The sequence below is a fragment of the Musa acuminata genome, chromosome BXJ3-6 (assembly GCF_036884655.1).
Source record: "Musa acuminata AAA Group cultivar baxijiao chromosome BXJ3-6, Cavendish_Baxijiao_AAA, whole genome shotgun sequence".
In the NCBI taxonomy this organism is placed as follows: domain Eukaryota; kingdom Viridiplantae; phylum Streptophyta; class Magnoliopsida; order Zingiberales; family Musaceae; genus Musa; species Musa acuminata.
The window spans coordinates 34,014,908-34,031,892 of NC_088354.1; the positions used below are offsets into that span (position 1 = coordinate 34,014,908).

Below are 16,985 nucleotides of genomic sequence, written 5' to 3' on the forward strand. Positions count from 1 at the left end.
ATGCTTGTAAGACTCGCAGGTAATCTAATTGTGGATAGTATACAATTGCTTGTATATACTGCAAATGACTTATAAACACTTACTTCAACCTTGTTCAAAATCCAGACATATGAATCCTTCTCTGCGTTCAATAGACACAACTGTGCACTGTGAATATAAGTCAGATGTCAAAACAATCGCTTAGTATCCTAATGAGAAAACATGTCTCTGTCCGAGCACAACAGAAAACTGGCAATGATGTTGGCGATAGATTAGACAATCAAAAAGAGTATAAAAATTTCACCAGTACAAATATCATATACATCAGACGATCAAATTTGACATACAATGATGAAATAATATACATCCTCATAACACATGTATGACATCTCTTCCTCCTCCAAATCCATATAAAATATCTGCTAAGGTAGCTACTTCTGGTTAACTATGGATAAAGAATCATCAGCCATCCTCACATATAGGGCTTAAATACCAGATCTTGTGCTAGTCTAGCTGAAATATGCCAACAAGGGCAACAAATAATGGACCTTAAAGAGAAAAGCAAGGACACCTTTAACTATAGTACCTCTCTAATGATAGAAGCATGATTATTCACAAATAGACAGACATCATCTAACTGAAGAATCATATCAGCTGGGCCTATGCCAATTCTGTATCAAGCTTTGAATTAGTAATCTTTCTTCATCCGCTAAAGAATTAATGCTATTTGGAAATAACGTGCTTTGCATTAACAGCTGTAAGAGATCCATAAGTAGGGTGCTTTCCATTAGCAATTTTAGGTGATCCATAAATACGATACTTTCCATTGGTAGTCTTAGGTGATCCATGAGTAGGGTGCTTTCCATTGGTAGTCTCAGACAATCCACAAGTAGGGTGCTTCCAGTTAGCAGTGTGAACCAATCCATAAGCAGGATGCTTTCCATTAGCAATTTTAGGTGACTCATAAGCGGTGTGCTTTCCATTAGTTATCTTAAACGGCCCATAAGTAGGATACTTTCCGTTAGCAGTCTCAGACGATCGCTTCTCATTAGCAGTCTCAATCGATCCATTAATACTTTCAGACGATCCATAACCTAATTGATTTCCGTTAGTAGTCTCAGGTGATCCGTATCCCCATGGATTTTTGCTAGCCCAGTTCCATTGATCTCGACACATCTCTTCTATCCCATGCTTTGCCCTGCACAAAAGCCATCATCAGCCACCTGGACAAGAAGCTGGTCATAGTAAACTAACTTTAGACAATAGCTCTCAAAATGCCATTCAATTTCAGAAGAAAAAAGGTTTTGTTGCAACCAGAAGATAAGAAGTTAACTGACAGAAACAATGTAGAACTAATTTATGAGCATTTTCAGGACACTCAGGCATGTAATAGAGAATAATTTTGGATGAACTGAGGCATTTAATGGTAAAAGTATGCCACTCCATACCTCCAATGTAGCTCCTTCTCTGCTTTGGTGGTGGAAGCATAAACAACTTCAGCATCACCAGGCCGCCTTCCAGCCATGACCAAAGGGATTTTCTGAAAGGTTCTTAGAGGTCAGAAAATAAGGAAGACGAAGTGAAGGTAGAAACTGGGTATTAAATAATTGATATGGAATATAATAGAAGACAAACAGTAGCACCTTCCCAGAAGCCTTTTCAAATGCTGCCACCATTTCCAAGACAGATGTTCCCTTTCCAGTTCCCAAGTTATAGACTTCACAACCTGCATCTTGTAAAAAGACTTCAATCACAACACAGAAAGTGCCATCTTGATTAGCTATTAGAAGTTAACAGATGCATCATTTATGGTGATCACATCCATTGCTGGACTCTTTTTGGAAACAATTCAATAGTTGGACAAAAAGAATGAAACAAAAAAACAGGTCATCAATTGTTATATTTACCTGCATAACAACTACAAAGCATCAAAAGACAAAGATACTAGTACATACTATTGCACATCCCATGCCGATCAAATTTGGGCACAATCAGAGGTGCACGCCTGGGAGTAACATGAGCTGATTCATGTAGGTGCACTCTCCTGAACTAAAGGACATCATGTGCTAACACATCATCTTGCCTTTGATATTTATATATGCATGGCACACGAGACCAGCAGACTTTTGCATGCATTCTCAAAACTTAGAAAAACCTGTTTATTTTTAGCTGCATAAAACTTAAATTTACACACTGTAATAAGGAAAGAAGAATGAAACCTTTGCTACATCATCATGCCAGATCCATTGTTCTAATAGCCGAAAATGTTTTAATCAGCTTATCATCCATATGCTTCCGAGTTAGTATTCTTCCATCTTAACCCCATCTAGGGGCATGTTCAGATTATTGACCAATCAGATTCTCGCTGCAGTTAGCTTTCCGACAATGCTGGTCACTAAGTTAATCAAAGAGCTCGTGTATACAATCCTAGGCCCATATAACATTTTTAGATATCACCTTCCATTCTAATGTGACCAACAATGCATGCATGCTCAAAAAGCCAAAATCTTCCTAATGCACAGCCAAATTAACCACATGCCTTTTTTGTAAGGTCAGATTTTGAAGGGAGCCTACTCAATGAAGTGTCTTCACACAGCCAACTTATTTGACATGATCAAAATTCAAAAACATCTGGAATGATGATACTTTTGCACAAGGATTGAAATATCGTACTGTACCGGAGTTTCGATATTCGCTCGGTACGGTACGATATTGTATACTGAGTGGTATACCGTTTGGTATATATATATATATATATATATATATATATATATATATATATATAAGATTATATATATTTATATATATATATTCTTATAAAAGGTAACATCGTCGAAAAAGGCGACGTGACATCGCCTTTTATAAAAATATTTATATAAATTATTTATATATATTAATATATATATATATATTAATATATATATGTTCCGTTCCATCCGATAACGGGTGGTCCGTGTACCGATTAGCTGACGGCATGGTATGCAATTTCGAATGATACCGCTCGGTACGGGCAGTACGTATCAGTCCGACGGCATACCGATACGCGGACCGCCCGCTACCGAACGGAACGTGCTACAATGCTATAGTAAAAAGAAGAAATATTTAAAACCGCTCGGTAACAGTGATACAGTGCTCCAACGATTAAATTGACCATTGGAATCTTTTCTCATAGTATTTATACCATTCTTCTCCCCTATTTCACTCCACTATGTTCTCATACTCTTTTAAACTATCTCAAACTCTTTTTTTCTCATATTTGTGCTATCCTAAATTCTACAAAATAACGATTTGTGAATTGAATCGAGGCTGATTTGGAAAGATTAAGAGGAATAACTTTCTAATTAAAAGGTATGTTTACATAAGGACAATCCGTAATGGACTGAAATACGAACCTTGCACAAGATATGTGATACTATTCTTACCTAATTTACATTGATTTTGCTAAACTTATGCTATTACTATATTTATTTCTAACTTAAAAACCCTATCCTAACTTTTTTTTTATTTTCAAGTATTTTCGGAGGGTTTTACACCTAAATTAGGTGTATCGCTCGGTACGCCTTGGCGTACCGCTCGGTACATGGTACCGTATTGTACCGAGCTAACCTCGAAACACTGGTACGGTACGATATTGCATACCTTGACTAACGGACCAGTACGTATCGCCCGGTACTATTTGAAATTACATACCTTGCTTTTACAGTCTTGGAGGAACCAAGTCAATTAGATTTAGCTAAGAACTGGCTGCTATGAAAATTCATGCTAGAAAAGAAGAGGTTAGATAAAACTGGCTGCTATCAAAATTCATGCTTGTAGGAACTTTAGATATGTTTTTATTTATTTTTTACATTAACAATCAATTAAACTTTAGGTCAATGTAGATAATTTACACTTAAAAATATAGGTTATGGGTCCATTCCTTTCTATGATACTTCTCCAAGAGTGATGGATCCATATTGACTTTTTTTTCCGGTCAATGGGTTCACGTCCTTACCTCCCTCCTTTTTTCTGCTCTTAACATTTCATTCAAAATTAAATAACAAGACACACGATGATAAATACACTTGGGACATTATGGCTTGTTGTTGTAGTACAATGATAAATACTAGTAACAAAAAATGGCTTTCATAATTCATTATTTTGATACTATGTCAATGTTTAACAATGCTAAACTAGATTATATAAGTTTATGTGGGACGTGCAAAATGCATAGATTCTTAGCCAAACAAAAAACATATGAGTTATTAAACTTATTAAGCCAACAACAAAGTACTAACATCATGAAATTAAGTGCTATTAATACACACCTACACGAGAGCCTTCAAAGAGCTTCTGCAGGGCTGCAATATGTCCATCTGCTAAATCAACAACATGGATATAATCCCTTACCTGGAATCAGAATGATGTCCATAAATAACAGAAAATGTTATTTAAAAAAAGATAATTAAACAGAAGAAACTTTCTGCACACAGAAATTAGCAGATTGCAAGGCAGACAGAAGACTGAGCAAAATAAACATTTTATAGATATTTAACAGGAAATCGAGAAAATTATTAGTATGCTACATGCACCCATCAGAGTATATAGCAACACAAGAAGTAAACAAAAATGATTATAAGCAAAAAAGAATTAGAGATGATGTGCTCATGAAAAAATAAAGGTAAAAAATAGTTTCATGAATGTGTTATTAGCCCTCTAAGCTTCCAATTGAAATTGCAAAAAAACCTGATAGCATTAGGAAAAAGTGTGTTCCAACTTCCAACACAACCTATTGTGACTGCATAGACATTTAGGACATTTATCAATAGCATTAGGACACACGACAGTGATTAACTTAACAAGTGTTTAATTTTGGAGCAAAATTTATGTAACATATATCATAACCTATTTATAGCTTCCCAAACAATGTTATGGTGTTACAGGCGTGCTGCATCCTAATCATTCTCAAACACCAATCATTTATATCTGCTTGAAAATACTAATGCCCTCATGTGTATGCCTAAAGGCTAGATATGACAAAATTAAAACTGATGTTTCCACTTTCCAGAAAAAGATAATTAAATGAAAGCTTGAAGCACTATACAAGATTGCGTCTTAAAGACCAGTACCCCTGTGCCATCTTTGGTTGAATAGTCATTTCCATATACTGTGAGGGCAGGTCTCCTTCCAACAGCTACTTGCTGTACAAAAGGCATGAGGTTATTGGGAATTCCACAAGGATCTTCACCAATGTATCCACTGGAATGAGCTCCAACAGGATTGAAATATCTTAATAGAATCATATCCCAATCACTGTCACCTTGACAGATATCACGACAGATATCTTCAGTCATAAGCTGCAATGATAATTGCAAGAATGATTAATTCAGACAGTGGGTGCATAAAATAGGAAACCGAGAGGCAAAGATGAAAAAGAAACCTTGGTCCGTCCATATGGATTCATTGCACATAGAGGAAATTCTTCTGTACAGGGTACTTCCTTGGGCCACCCATAAACAGTGGCTGATGACGAAAAAACTAGCTGAAAAGTATAAGATATCAGGCATCCATATGGTTCTTCTGTTCAAAATAGTCCAGAATAATGTTGCACATGCAGTATTTAGGATGAAATTCATATATGTAAAATAGATGAAATCATGAAACAATCTTTAAAACCTGAATTTAGGAAGTAAACACAATGGTAAGTCAAAACTTCCAACTCAACTTATATTAGTATTTTATGGAGAACTTCAACAAAGAACACTAAAACTTTAAAGTTGTTATAGGTGGTCGTCAATACACTCAAGCTACAACCATCTAGCTTCCTGACATCTCTAAGGGTCACAGTCGAAGTGACTGCTCAAGCACCTAGATAGAGCCTAGCCCCCATCGTACTTTTTCTCCTTGGGTGGCTGATTATGTAATGCAAGAATATGTTCCTAAAGGGTCAGAATGAGGTCAACATGTACAAAATAATATGTTATAGATCAGTTACATATAAAGTAGCTGTTCTACATACACATGTGACAAATAATAACAATGAATGCATTGTTTTGGTTAAGTTTATGAATATTATTAGACGTAACACACAATATTATATCTTAATTATGATGCTTATTACTATGCTTCTATTTGTACTTCTGCTTTTGTTTACGTTAGTATCTTTAGATGCATACACCAACAAAGTACCTGTAGATGATGCTTAGGAAAGGATTCCTATGAACTCTGAGGATCACAGAAGGAACTAGTTATGTGGTTGGAGCTTCAAAGATTAAAAACTTAATTCCAAATAATTTATTATAATAATTAAGCAAGAGAAATACAGATGATCATATGTTACCTCAGAACTTATCTTCATACATGTTAGTACATACTATTATAAAAGAACACAACATCTGCACTATATTTAAATGTTATATTCTGGTTGAATGTATATCAAGGCCTTCCACATGGTCTTTTAAGGGGTCATCACTTATAAGCACCTAGGAACCTTGACAGTTTTAACCAACTTGCAGGAAATGACTCCATTCAGGAAGAGAAGGGAAATGAATAATAAAGTATAGTACAAATGGAACATTAAGCAAAAGTAGCATTATTTTAAATAATAATGTGAAAAATGGTACTTTTGATCAATCACTTCTATCTATGGGAAAATTATGAAAAAAAATTAATTATTGACTTAAAGAATGAGGCATCTAGCGGGATAAAATTTCTCTTAATGACATCCTAGGATAGCTAGATATGTACCCCACAAAACCAATTGATAATCTCAGATTTGCTTCAGAAAGTTATAAACTCATGTCATTAATAACAGATATTTATTAAATAAATATTGAACTAAATGCTGCTAATGCTTGGTAAAGGTTAGTTTGATGCACATGATTGTAAAAGGCTATCTAATTTTTTTTTTCATAATGTGCTTCTATAAGCCTGCATGCCAAATATATAGTCGACCACAGTCACCACACTACCTTTTTACATCCGTTTGCAGCCATTACTTCAAAGAGATTTATGGTACCAATGAGGTTGTTGTTGTAATAAAGTAAAGGATTTTTAACACTTTCACCAACAGCCTTTAGTCCAGCAAAGTGAATAACAGCATCAAACCTGCAGAGCCAATTCTGATCATGTAATTAAAAATCTTAAAGTATAGCACAAATAATTATAGAAGATCAGTAATGGATCTTCGAATTGGAAAAGTCTTTTGGCACAAAAGAAAACAGTAAGCAATTAGAGACCTAACTTGTATGCATATTTCGCTTGATGACATAAAATCTCTGAGTTTCTTTATCTTTCAATATAAAATTATTGTTTAAAGAACCGTGAGTGCCTTATTCAGGTACATATCAGCAACCACGTTTAAGCAAAACCAGAGAGCCATCAACATTTATGTACGAACCAGTAAGCAATTAGAGATCTAAGTTGTATGCATATTTCACTTGATGACATAAAATCTCTGTGTTTCTTTATCTTTCAATATAAAATTATTGTTTAAAGAACCGTGAGTGCCTTATTCAGGTACATATCAGTAACCATGTTTAAGCAAAACCAGATAGCCATCAACATTTATGTAGCAACCATGACATTTCATCAGCACTCATCATTTGTAATATGTGGTTGTATATCAGCTATTTCAAGACTTTGATAAACTAAGACAAATTACTAATAATGGGAAGGAAAAGCCAATTATACAAAATAACAAGCTTAAATAACTATTAACTGTAGGATGAGCCTGCATTAAGTTACCTCCAGTTCACCAAATAGAATTCAGTAAACAACTTATACACAATCAACTTATACACAAAGCTAATCCACCCAATTGACCAAGAAGTAACCATGATTTTAAGGACAAGTCTATGACTCTTCCATAGTCACAATGAAATACCTAATTTTCCTCTCTTGCTCTGACCAATTACCGAACTCCCACATCCATTATAAAATGAAAAAATAAAATAAAATCCAAAAAATGCAACTCATCATGGAGAAAACAGGAGGGAACAAAATCTTTAATGTTATCAAGGCATCCCAAACAGCCATCAGTTGTGAGATCACCAGAAGAGAAGGTGAGTTGGATATTCTAAAAAGAAGACAGAGTATGCTGCATAGTTCTTTACTTTCGTGAAATTCCAAAGTTAATATAATATACATGAATATTTAAAAACCTATCTATACAATTCGGAATAGAGAAAGTAAAGGGAAATTTTTATGAAACATAATAGTGAAGAAATGATAACAATGTTCACAACGAAAGAACCTTACTTGGTTGAAGAAAAAACTGATTCCAATGCTTCTCGGTCTCGAAGATCAACCTGCAGCAGTACAGATGTATTCAGAAATGGAATCCATATATTGGATCTTGCTGTTTTCATTATCAATCATCAGAACCAGGCTAACAGGAATTTGACAGCAGCCAATCATGCATGCCTGTCGAAGCATATTCCTGATGAAGTTTTGTTACTCGTTTATTTCTTAGCTATTCAAATGTTAGATTCTGCAACTTATGAAGATAATCAAAGAGTTTAGTTTGTGTAGACGACAGGGTTCTAACATGGACCAGGATTCCAGTCAAGAAAGAATATTCAATTATCAACAAGAATGCAGCATGTACTCAACATCATGATACAAAGATAATGGTTATCGTTTGTTCAAAGAAATAAACACTATGTCAAGTATAGAAACCAGTAATATGGGAAGAAGTAAAGCTGGTTGATCTTCTGATGTCAACTATATCTGCAGGCTGCAGGTAATGCTTTCAAGTTAATAAATTTGTACCCTTTATAAGAAATGACCAATATTGTCATTAAATGAAAACTTATTACCAGTAAGCATGGTTGTTCTGGACAGAAGAATCCTGTGTTTGAGAAAGTTATTGATAGTGCTCTGTGCACTTATATGTACAACAATGTATCTTTATAGTTAAAAATTGCAACAATTGGGATGTCAGGAATTATTAAATGTCGCTTTATACCTCACATGTTTTGCCTATATCCTGCAGCAGCAACAGAGATTAAAACAGATAATAAACTGTAAATAGGGGGAACTGCAAATGCTTGTGACGGCAACATGTATGCCTAAAGGTAAATAAATGCTGAGTCAGACCAATAATTTTACCATGCTGAAATTCTCAGGGAAATTTGTCAAACATAACCGTTTGGACGATTCTGGCAATTGGTATTACCAGTTTATGATTCTTATAAGATTTGGTAGCAATTTCCAGGTTCTTAGATTCCACATAAGGGTCGACAATACGGTGGTCTGGCATCTAATATTTGACCGTTTACCTAATTTGATGACAGAGATGTCGCTATTTGGCTCCAAATAAGCGTTCTAGATACACGGTCTAGCATCTAAAAACTTGGCTGTTTCCCTAATTTGATGAAAGAGATATCATGACGCACGAACAAGCACCATTCAAGAAACCCTAAATTATAAGTCCAGAGTGAACCCAAAATTGCATAATAATTAGGATCTAAAAATTAACGGTCACAATCTGGAAGCGGAAGCAATCTTCCAATTCATAATGCCAGGAATAGACGACAAACGCAATATGACGTTCGCGAGATGGTGGAAGGAGGAGCGCAAACGGGAACCGTATCATCTCAAACGAGAACCAGACCGAAAAAAATATAATCTTGGCAATCAAGAAATAGTTCCCAACTCAGGCATCGAACAAACCATCCCAACACTTTTAAGAACCCCAAATCTGGATCTAATATACCGAGTCAGATCAGTACCCGATGGAAGGCGAGGTTCTTGCCGAACTCCCCAGCGAGATCCCTGACCCGCTCGACGGCAACCTCCGAGGAGTTGTTGAGGCTGTCCAACACGACGACCCGGAAGCCCCCTTTGAGGAGCTGCAGCACCGTGTGGCTGCCGATGTACCCGGCGCCACCGGTGACCAAAATGGTACGCGCGACGGCCGGCGGCGAAGGCATTGGATCGACGGAACGACGAAGGCGGACAGCGGAATCCTCGAGATCCGGGGAGAGGCACGCGGGGCGAGTGGGAGAGGAAAAAGGAGGAGAGACGGAGGTTTGTAATTGGGATCCGGGAGCGAGGGAGGGAGGTATATATGCCCGCGGGTGATCCCTAACCGCCATGGTCACCGAGCATGGGCTGTTCGCGAACACCTCAGGAAGCGTCAACAGGAGAAAGGTATTCCCGTTCCTACTTCCTTCCTCAGCGGGAATTCATCGCATTTCGCCATTATTAAGATATGGAGCGGCGCACGTGGCGCCATGCGAGTGGCCGACTGCGGTATTTTTACAGCTCGTTTCTCGCCAACGGTCGGGACGACAGGAGCGCGGCTCAGCTGTCCGGTCCCAGACAGGGCATAGCTTTCTCCGCCGCGTGGGGCCACGAGGTCGGCGTCGTGAGAACGAGGGTGGACGCTCGGACCACACACACCGAGTCAGACCCGATTCGCCTCAACTCGGTACCGAGTCAAAGCCGTCCCGCTCCCTCGGGGAAATAGCTGACGACGCGTGTTAACGAAACGTGTTGTGGCTCACGTATTTGACGAAATGCCGACGTCGTGGTGGCGGTGGTGGAGTTGACGGAGGAGAGGACGTCGCATAAGGGGGGGACAGTGGGGAAGGACCGCCAGGCGCAGCCGGGGCTACCCAAAGCCGTGTAGCGGAAGGCGAGCGAAGAGCATCGACACAGCCGCACACGCCGGCCGATTCTTCGATGGAAAGGTAGCCATCACATGCGGTCGGCTCTCACGACCTCGAACGGGCCCGTGGATCATTGATTCAGATGCATCTCAAAGTACGTCACAGGGAACCACCAAGAAACGATGGGTGGCTGCATTCCCTGGGCACATCACATCCACTGTTCTGATCTGGCACGGTTCGTAGAAGACAGTTTTTAGAGCTGGAGATGAGGGACCAGCCGAAGGGAGAAAGAACTCCCCGTGACGACACTCGAGGAAAAAGCAGAAGGTTAAAGAGATGGTACGGAGCGTCGCGTGCGTGAGACTCGGACTTGCCATCGGCACACGTTCGCGCCCGGTCAGATACCCGAGAGAGGTTCCATAGGCGTAGATTTGGCTCACATGTCATGGAGAAGTTTCGGCGCGAGTTGTTATGCTGGGGATAAATCAACTGGAGCGGATCTAAGTAGAGAGAAGCGTTGACTTGAAGACGAAGACTTTCCATGTAAATGGTCAGTGCACATGTGCTTTACACGTGATGCATTTAAGGGGAGCACAGAAATTTACGCACCATAATATAATAGAAGTCAACTGCAAGAATTTTATTGGCGACGGCTTGAGTTATTGTCTGACTTATGAGTCATTAGAACAAATTGTTTGGTCTGAATGGAAAGGAAAAGTTACGGGTGACTTGAAGCTTCAAAGCAATACCTAATCGATCAGGAAAAGTTGTGGGGTGGGGGGCGGGGGTTCTCCAACCCATTACATGGTCAACGTTGTGGATCGCCAACCTTGACTTGAAGGAGACCAGCCAAACTCGTGTTGATTTGGTCTTCAAATCCTTTGTTCTCTCAGTTGGTGAAAGGTTTGGTGTGTGTTCATGGACAAGCAAAACTGCGGAATGGTAAACCGAGTCAACCGAGACAGAAACAAGAGGATGCCATAGTGTTTTGATTTAGTATCGCATCAACCTTTGACTTGAGCCATGGATCTATACTTAGTCTCCGCCTAGTTAAGATTCTCTCCTTTTCAAGGAAGCAACACATGCAAGCCCTATGGAAATGATGAGAGAGGAGTACAATACTTAGTACTCAATCAAGAGAGTCAGAAGATGTGTGAAATCTTCAGATACTCGAAGTCAAAGCCTAGTTTGTGCTCAATATTCTGCCTAGTCAAGAACTATTGGATTCTGATGGTTTCTCGCACTGCATTCTACTGAACACCATCCACTAAAATAGTGACTCTTTTATTGCACTTCACGAAGGAAGAAATATATATATATATAGGGTCCAAGCATTGCTGGAACATGCATGGTTTGATTGCGATCAATCTGTACAACTAACATCATCCTCATCCACTGCACGATTCCATTATGCTCTTGAAAGAATGATCCGGTTGTCATGCCTTGCTGTAGCTGGTTGTCCATTCCCAAGTTACAGGGTTGTGCAGGCTGATGTTTGGTTGCTAGCTCCAAGATTAGCTGTTGACAAATGATGAGTTCATCATGTGATGATTCCTCAAGTAGTCATTGCAATCATAAGGCAAAGGTGTTGGACAGCTTGATCCTAACTAGGGAGGATGCTTCTGGGGATATCTTCTGCGATAGAACTAATGAAATGGATCTTGAGAAGCATTTGTCAGAGAGCAGCGATTGGATTTTTGCACCTTGTTCCTTGTGTTTGAAGCTAGCATCACTGATTGGAGTGGCAGAACTAACTACTACTGCTTTGGAATATTAATGTTTCTGGCAGGCATTTAATTAAGAGGGTCAATTATGAGTCATTGATGTTCTTGGTAGATGCATAGTTAAGAGGGTCAATTATGATTCAAGAGTTTCTTGCTCCCTCTAAACCAAGAGAGATTGGTGCCTTGCTTTTCTCTTCCTTTTTCTCTTCTTATCATCCGGATCAAGGAAAACACATCAGTCTTACCCAAGGAGATCAATTCAGTATCTAGGCAGATTCATGCTTCAAAGATGATAGGATTCGAAAAAGAGATACAGATCTGATGAACATCAACATGTCAAATCGACGATCAAAATCAGTATTAATGAAAGGAAAAGAAAGAAGGAAAGGCATTTCAGTGACCTACATATGTGCAAATGCCGAGCAAGACAATTGGGTGGTTGCACTCTTCATTCCAGGTAGAGGTGCAGTGTTGGAGTGGCAAAATGGCTCGGCCCAAGTGTGATTCCGTCCCACGGTCTGGTGTTGGCCGGCGCAGGGCAGCTATCGTGTGACTGCCTTCGAGTTCAAGCCCATCAAGAAGGCCACAAATTGCGCAAGCTTTCCTCCATTCTTGCTGCTCCTTCACTAAGCATCTCATCTCCTCTTCCTGTAGCTGCACACTCCATTTTACCTTCGATTCATTGACATGGTCTCACAGACGATACATGTTCTTATCAGCGTTACAACATCATCGTTTTCCCAACACTGTTGGATCAACGGAAGAAACTTGGTCTCATGGTCATCCACTGCATTACCTTGCTCCTTCTGCTTATGGACACCCCGATGTAAGTGCCCCCTATATGTTTGTTTAAATGTTCATGGAGGGTTTTTGCTATTTAACTTGAGCTTTGGAAGTTTGCAAGACACGTAGTACATTGTTTAGCTAACAACAAATAGCCATATAGATTCCACCATCAATCATCAAGGATAAGATACATTTTAGTCACATGAACACAACATACATAGCTGTAGCAGTCTGATGAGTTGGTCATACCAGATTCTGGATGACTCGGACGAAAACAATTGAGGAATCAATTCCAACAAAATCATAAGTTGCTGGGCGAATCCAAAATACTGGAAATCCTTAAGCCCAGTCTTAATCGGTGATAGCTTTGATGTCTTGGTGTGGTGAGAGTGAAAGATATTGGAAGGTGAACAGCTGACTCGTAAAACCAATAGGCCTGCTTGGTATGCTTAAGACTGTGAATCAAATGTGGGTAGCATGATCAGAATTGTCAAAAAGTCAACATGGGAGAAATCTTGATCATGGCTACCAACTTTGTATGTGAGCCCTGTTAAGGTCAAATACTAAATTCTGGTCAATCCAAGACCTCCTCCTATGAAAGCTTGTTAAGAGCTGTGTTAATGACCTCCCTGTGATACTAATGAGAAGAATGTCCACCGGTGAAGCTTGAATCCACCCAGAGACAGTCTGGCTATGTCATGTTCTTAGATCTCTAGCAGACTTAATAATGTTCCTTTTTGTTGGCAGGTCATATGCCAGCTATAACTAGTTTTAATAACTTTCAGATTCAAACTGTTGGTTTTATTTACTCATTGTAATGTATAATATATGACCAATTGCAAGTTCTTTGATGGATGAACTAAAGTATCTGCTTCAGACTAATAAGAGCTGATCATAAAGAACCCATGCTAGATGATGTGATCTCTGGTTCTGTGACAGCCATCTGTTCCATGTTTGAGGAGTTGGAAGTGATGCCATCAAGCTCGTGGTTGTCATCTATTCATTGCCTACCCTTTTTTCTCCTGCTAATAGATAGAGACTTCTCCAGAAAGCATGTTAATTCAAGCCACAACTTGTATCACAATTGATTGAGTTGTTCAACCACTTTTTGGATCAGTCTGAGCCACGAAATGCATTGAGATATCCTATTATTTTCTCTGTTTTCACAGTACTAGGAGAAGGAAAAAAGATGGAAATGGAAGATACTTCCTACTAATATGAGCAGTGTAACTCTTTTTTTTCTGGGTAAGAATAACTCGGAAACAACTTGGAGTAGGATGGACTCTGCTACACGCAATCCTCGTCATCTCTGTAGTCAGTGAGGCTTGGAGTGTTCTTAACTGATAAGCTCACCCACTCCACCCACTACTTGCCTACTTTTAACTGCTACTTTATGTTCATATGGATAATCTTTTCCCGGTCTTCCACGCTTACAGATCCAGAGACACCACATGCTTCTCGGTCCCGCCACCAACTACTATTCCACTCTAAAGAACTCATCCATGGCACCTCAATCTTCCTCTTGGAGAGCTTCGGGAGCACGCCAAGGCAACCCCACAACATAATTCTCTCGTTTCTCCTCTTAGCTCTCACTGCTTCTGTTCTCCTTAGCTCCCCTTGTCATCTTCTTCTTCTTCTTCTTCTCCTCTGGCAATGGGGCACGATTCGCTTGTCCTGATCATTGCTCTGGGGCTTGTAATTGGGACCGTAGGCGCGCAGTCGGATGGCTGCGGTTCGGAACTGCCCATTGCTCTCAGCAACAACTTCTCGGGGCTCTCCTGCAAGACTGTCTGGAATAATTTTGTCCTCAGGGTAAGCATCGCCGGAGTTCTAAATCTTTTCAGCTTTTTCCTTGCGGAATTGGATTAGTTTTTCCTTTTTTTTTTTGAGATAAAGAGGAAAATATTCTATGATGCATCTGCAGTCAACCAAATTTTGATGTCGAGATCTAGTTATGTCCTGATGAAATCTTGATTTCAGAGAGTATTGGTAACATAAAAAGGAAATCTTGATGCTTTTTAAGATTTGCTCATCAGGATCTCTTTCTATGATAAGAGAATCTCAAGCGATTGGAAATATTTGCTGCTTTATTAGTGTAAATTATTCCCAAGTAATTCATGCTCTAAACCCTTAGTTCTTATCATCATGCTTCCATTTTCTCATTCAGTTTGATTCTTTTCATAGAGCAAGAGCTCCCCGACTCAATTCTGTACTCTCGGGACATGTAAAACTAGAGCATGCAGAAAGTTCTCATTTGAAACAATGTTGTTTGTTGCAGTACTCCCAAGACCAAGACAATGTTCTGAGCATTGTATTGTCTACCGTATACACCACTGGCTGGGTAGGCATAGGATTCTCCAAAGATGGAATGATGGTTGGCTCCAGTGCTGTAGTAGGTTGGATGGGCAAAACCGGTCAACGACATATTGAAAGGTTCTATCTTGGTGGTCAGTCTAGCTCAGCTGTCCAGGTTGACAAGGGAGAGTTGCAATTCTCTACTGCTGCTGCTGCTGCTGGACCTTCAGTTCTTGTTGAGAATGCAAAAATCTATCTGGCATTTCGACTGAAGTTTTCTGCTCCGGTCACTCAGCAGCAACTCATATTCGCTATTGGATCTGCAACCCCAGTCAACAATGTCCTGCAAATCCATGATGACAAGACATCTATCCTGTTTGATTTTTCATCAGGTTTTTGTTGATACTTTTTCATGCTCTGTTGTTCTCCATATATCATGAGTTCAGTTTGCCAGATGTAGAATTTACATGCACGCATTCACCAGTAAAGTACAAGCTGTATTCCATCATTAGATACAATGCAGATAATGATTGTAGACAAACGGCAACTTAGATATTGAACTTACGATGTTCTGTGTACTTCTTTTGCAGGTACTTCATCAGCTTCTTCTTCCTATCCTACCCAGCTGAAGAGGACCCATGGAGCACTAGCAATATTTGGGTGGGGTGTTCTGCTACCAATAGGGACAATCGTCGCAAGATACTGCAAGCAATGGGATCCTCTATGGTTCTATCTTCACACAGTCATCCAGTTCATTGGATTTATAATTGGTCTTGCAGCAGTGGTGACTGGAAAATCACTGTATGACAAGCTGCATGCTAGTGTCCACACTCACAGAGGCCTTGGCATTTTTGTACTGGTGCTTGGTATTCTTCAGGTAATCTATCCAAATTCACAGTAATGTTCATATTTGTCATCTGAGAGAGAGAGAGAGAGAGAGAGAATGAGAGAGAGAGAGCTTTCCATTGTCCTTCTAACATCATCTAACGCGCAGGTGTTGGCCTTCTTTCTACGACCCGACAAGGATTCCAAGTACAGGAGGTACTGGAACTGGTATCATCAGTGGGTTGGAAGACTCGCTCTGTTCTTCGCAGCAGTCAACATAATTGTCGGGATTCGAGTTGGAGGTGCAGGGAGTTCTTGGAAGGTTGGCTATGGTTTCAATCTTGCCCTCCTGATGACAGTGTCAATCATCTTGGAAGTCTTGCTGTGGACAAGATGGTCGAAGGGAAACAATACTCCGGTCTTCTAAGTGCGGCAACCAGATGATCTTCGTATTGTCGTCGTAGTAATTTGATGATGGTTGTTCGTTTGTCACATACTTTTGCTGGAGAATCTAGAGATCAGTAACATTGAGTTGCCATATCCAATGGAGGAAACATGTTGTTTCGATTATTAGAATAGGTTCAATGTGCTCGGACATGTCACACAAGCCTATTTTGATGACTACAACAAAACAATGGAAGCCAAACAGGATCACTCTTATGTAAACTAAACTAGAGATTGATAACATGCTTTCATCACATCTCAGAAAAGAAAAAGAAAGAAAGAAACTTTCTTTTGTCATGATCATTATTGGATAGCAGAATCATCGTAGTTTTACTAT

The 16,985-nt window shown here is 39.4% G+C and overlaps 2 protein-coding genes across 2 annotated transcripts; one reads left to right on the forward strand and one right to left on the reverse strand.

Moving 5' to 3' along the window:
- Window positions 1-251: 251 nt before the first annotated feature.
- On the reverse strand, window positions 252-10,149 carry LOC103989150 (UDP-glucose 4-epimerase 1). Its single transcript, XM_009407919.3, has 9 exons — window positions 9,693-10,149; window positions 8,218-8,267; window positions 6,930-7,065; window positions 5,399-5,500; window positions 5,088-5,315; window positions 4,287-4,368; window positions 1,623-1,705; window positions 1,428-1,519; window positions 252-1,177 (listed from the first exon to the last, which is right to left on the reverse strand). The coding sequence occupies exons 1-9, from the start codon at window positions 10,056-10,058 to the stop codon at window positions 703-705; spliced, it is 1,614 nt and encodes a 537-aa protein (XP_009406194.2). The 5' UTR covers window positions 10,059-10,149; the 3' UTR covers window positions 252-702.
- Window positions 10,150-14,442: 4,293 nt separating this feature from the next.
- Window positions 14,443-16,774, forward strand: LOC135639845 (cytochrome b561 and DOMON domain-containing protein At3g61750-like). Its single transcript, XM_065153811.1, has 4 exons — window positions 14,443-14,896; window positions 15,363-15,771; window positions 15,970-16,256; window positions 16,374-16,774. Exons 1-4 carry the CDS (start codon window positions 14,738-14,740, stop codon window positions 16,629-16,631), a joined length of 1,113 nt encoding a protein of 370 aa, XP_065009883.1. The 5' UTR covers window positions 14,443-14,737; the 3' UTR covers window positions 16,632-16,774.
- Window positions 16,775-16,985: the final 211 nt, after the last annotated feature.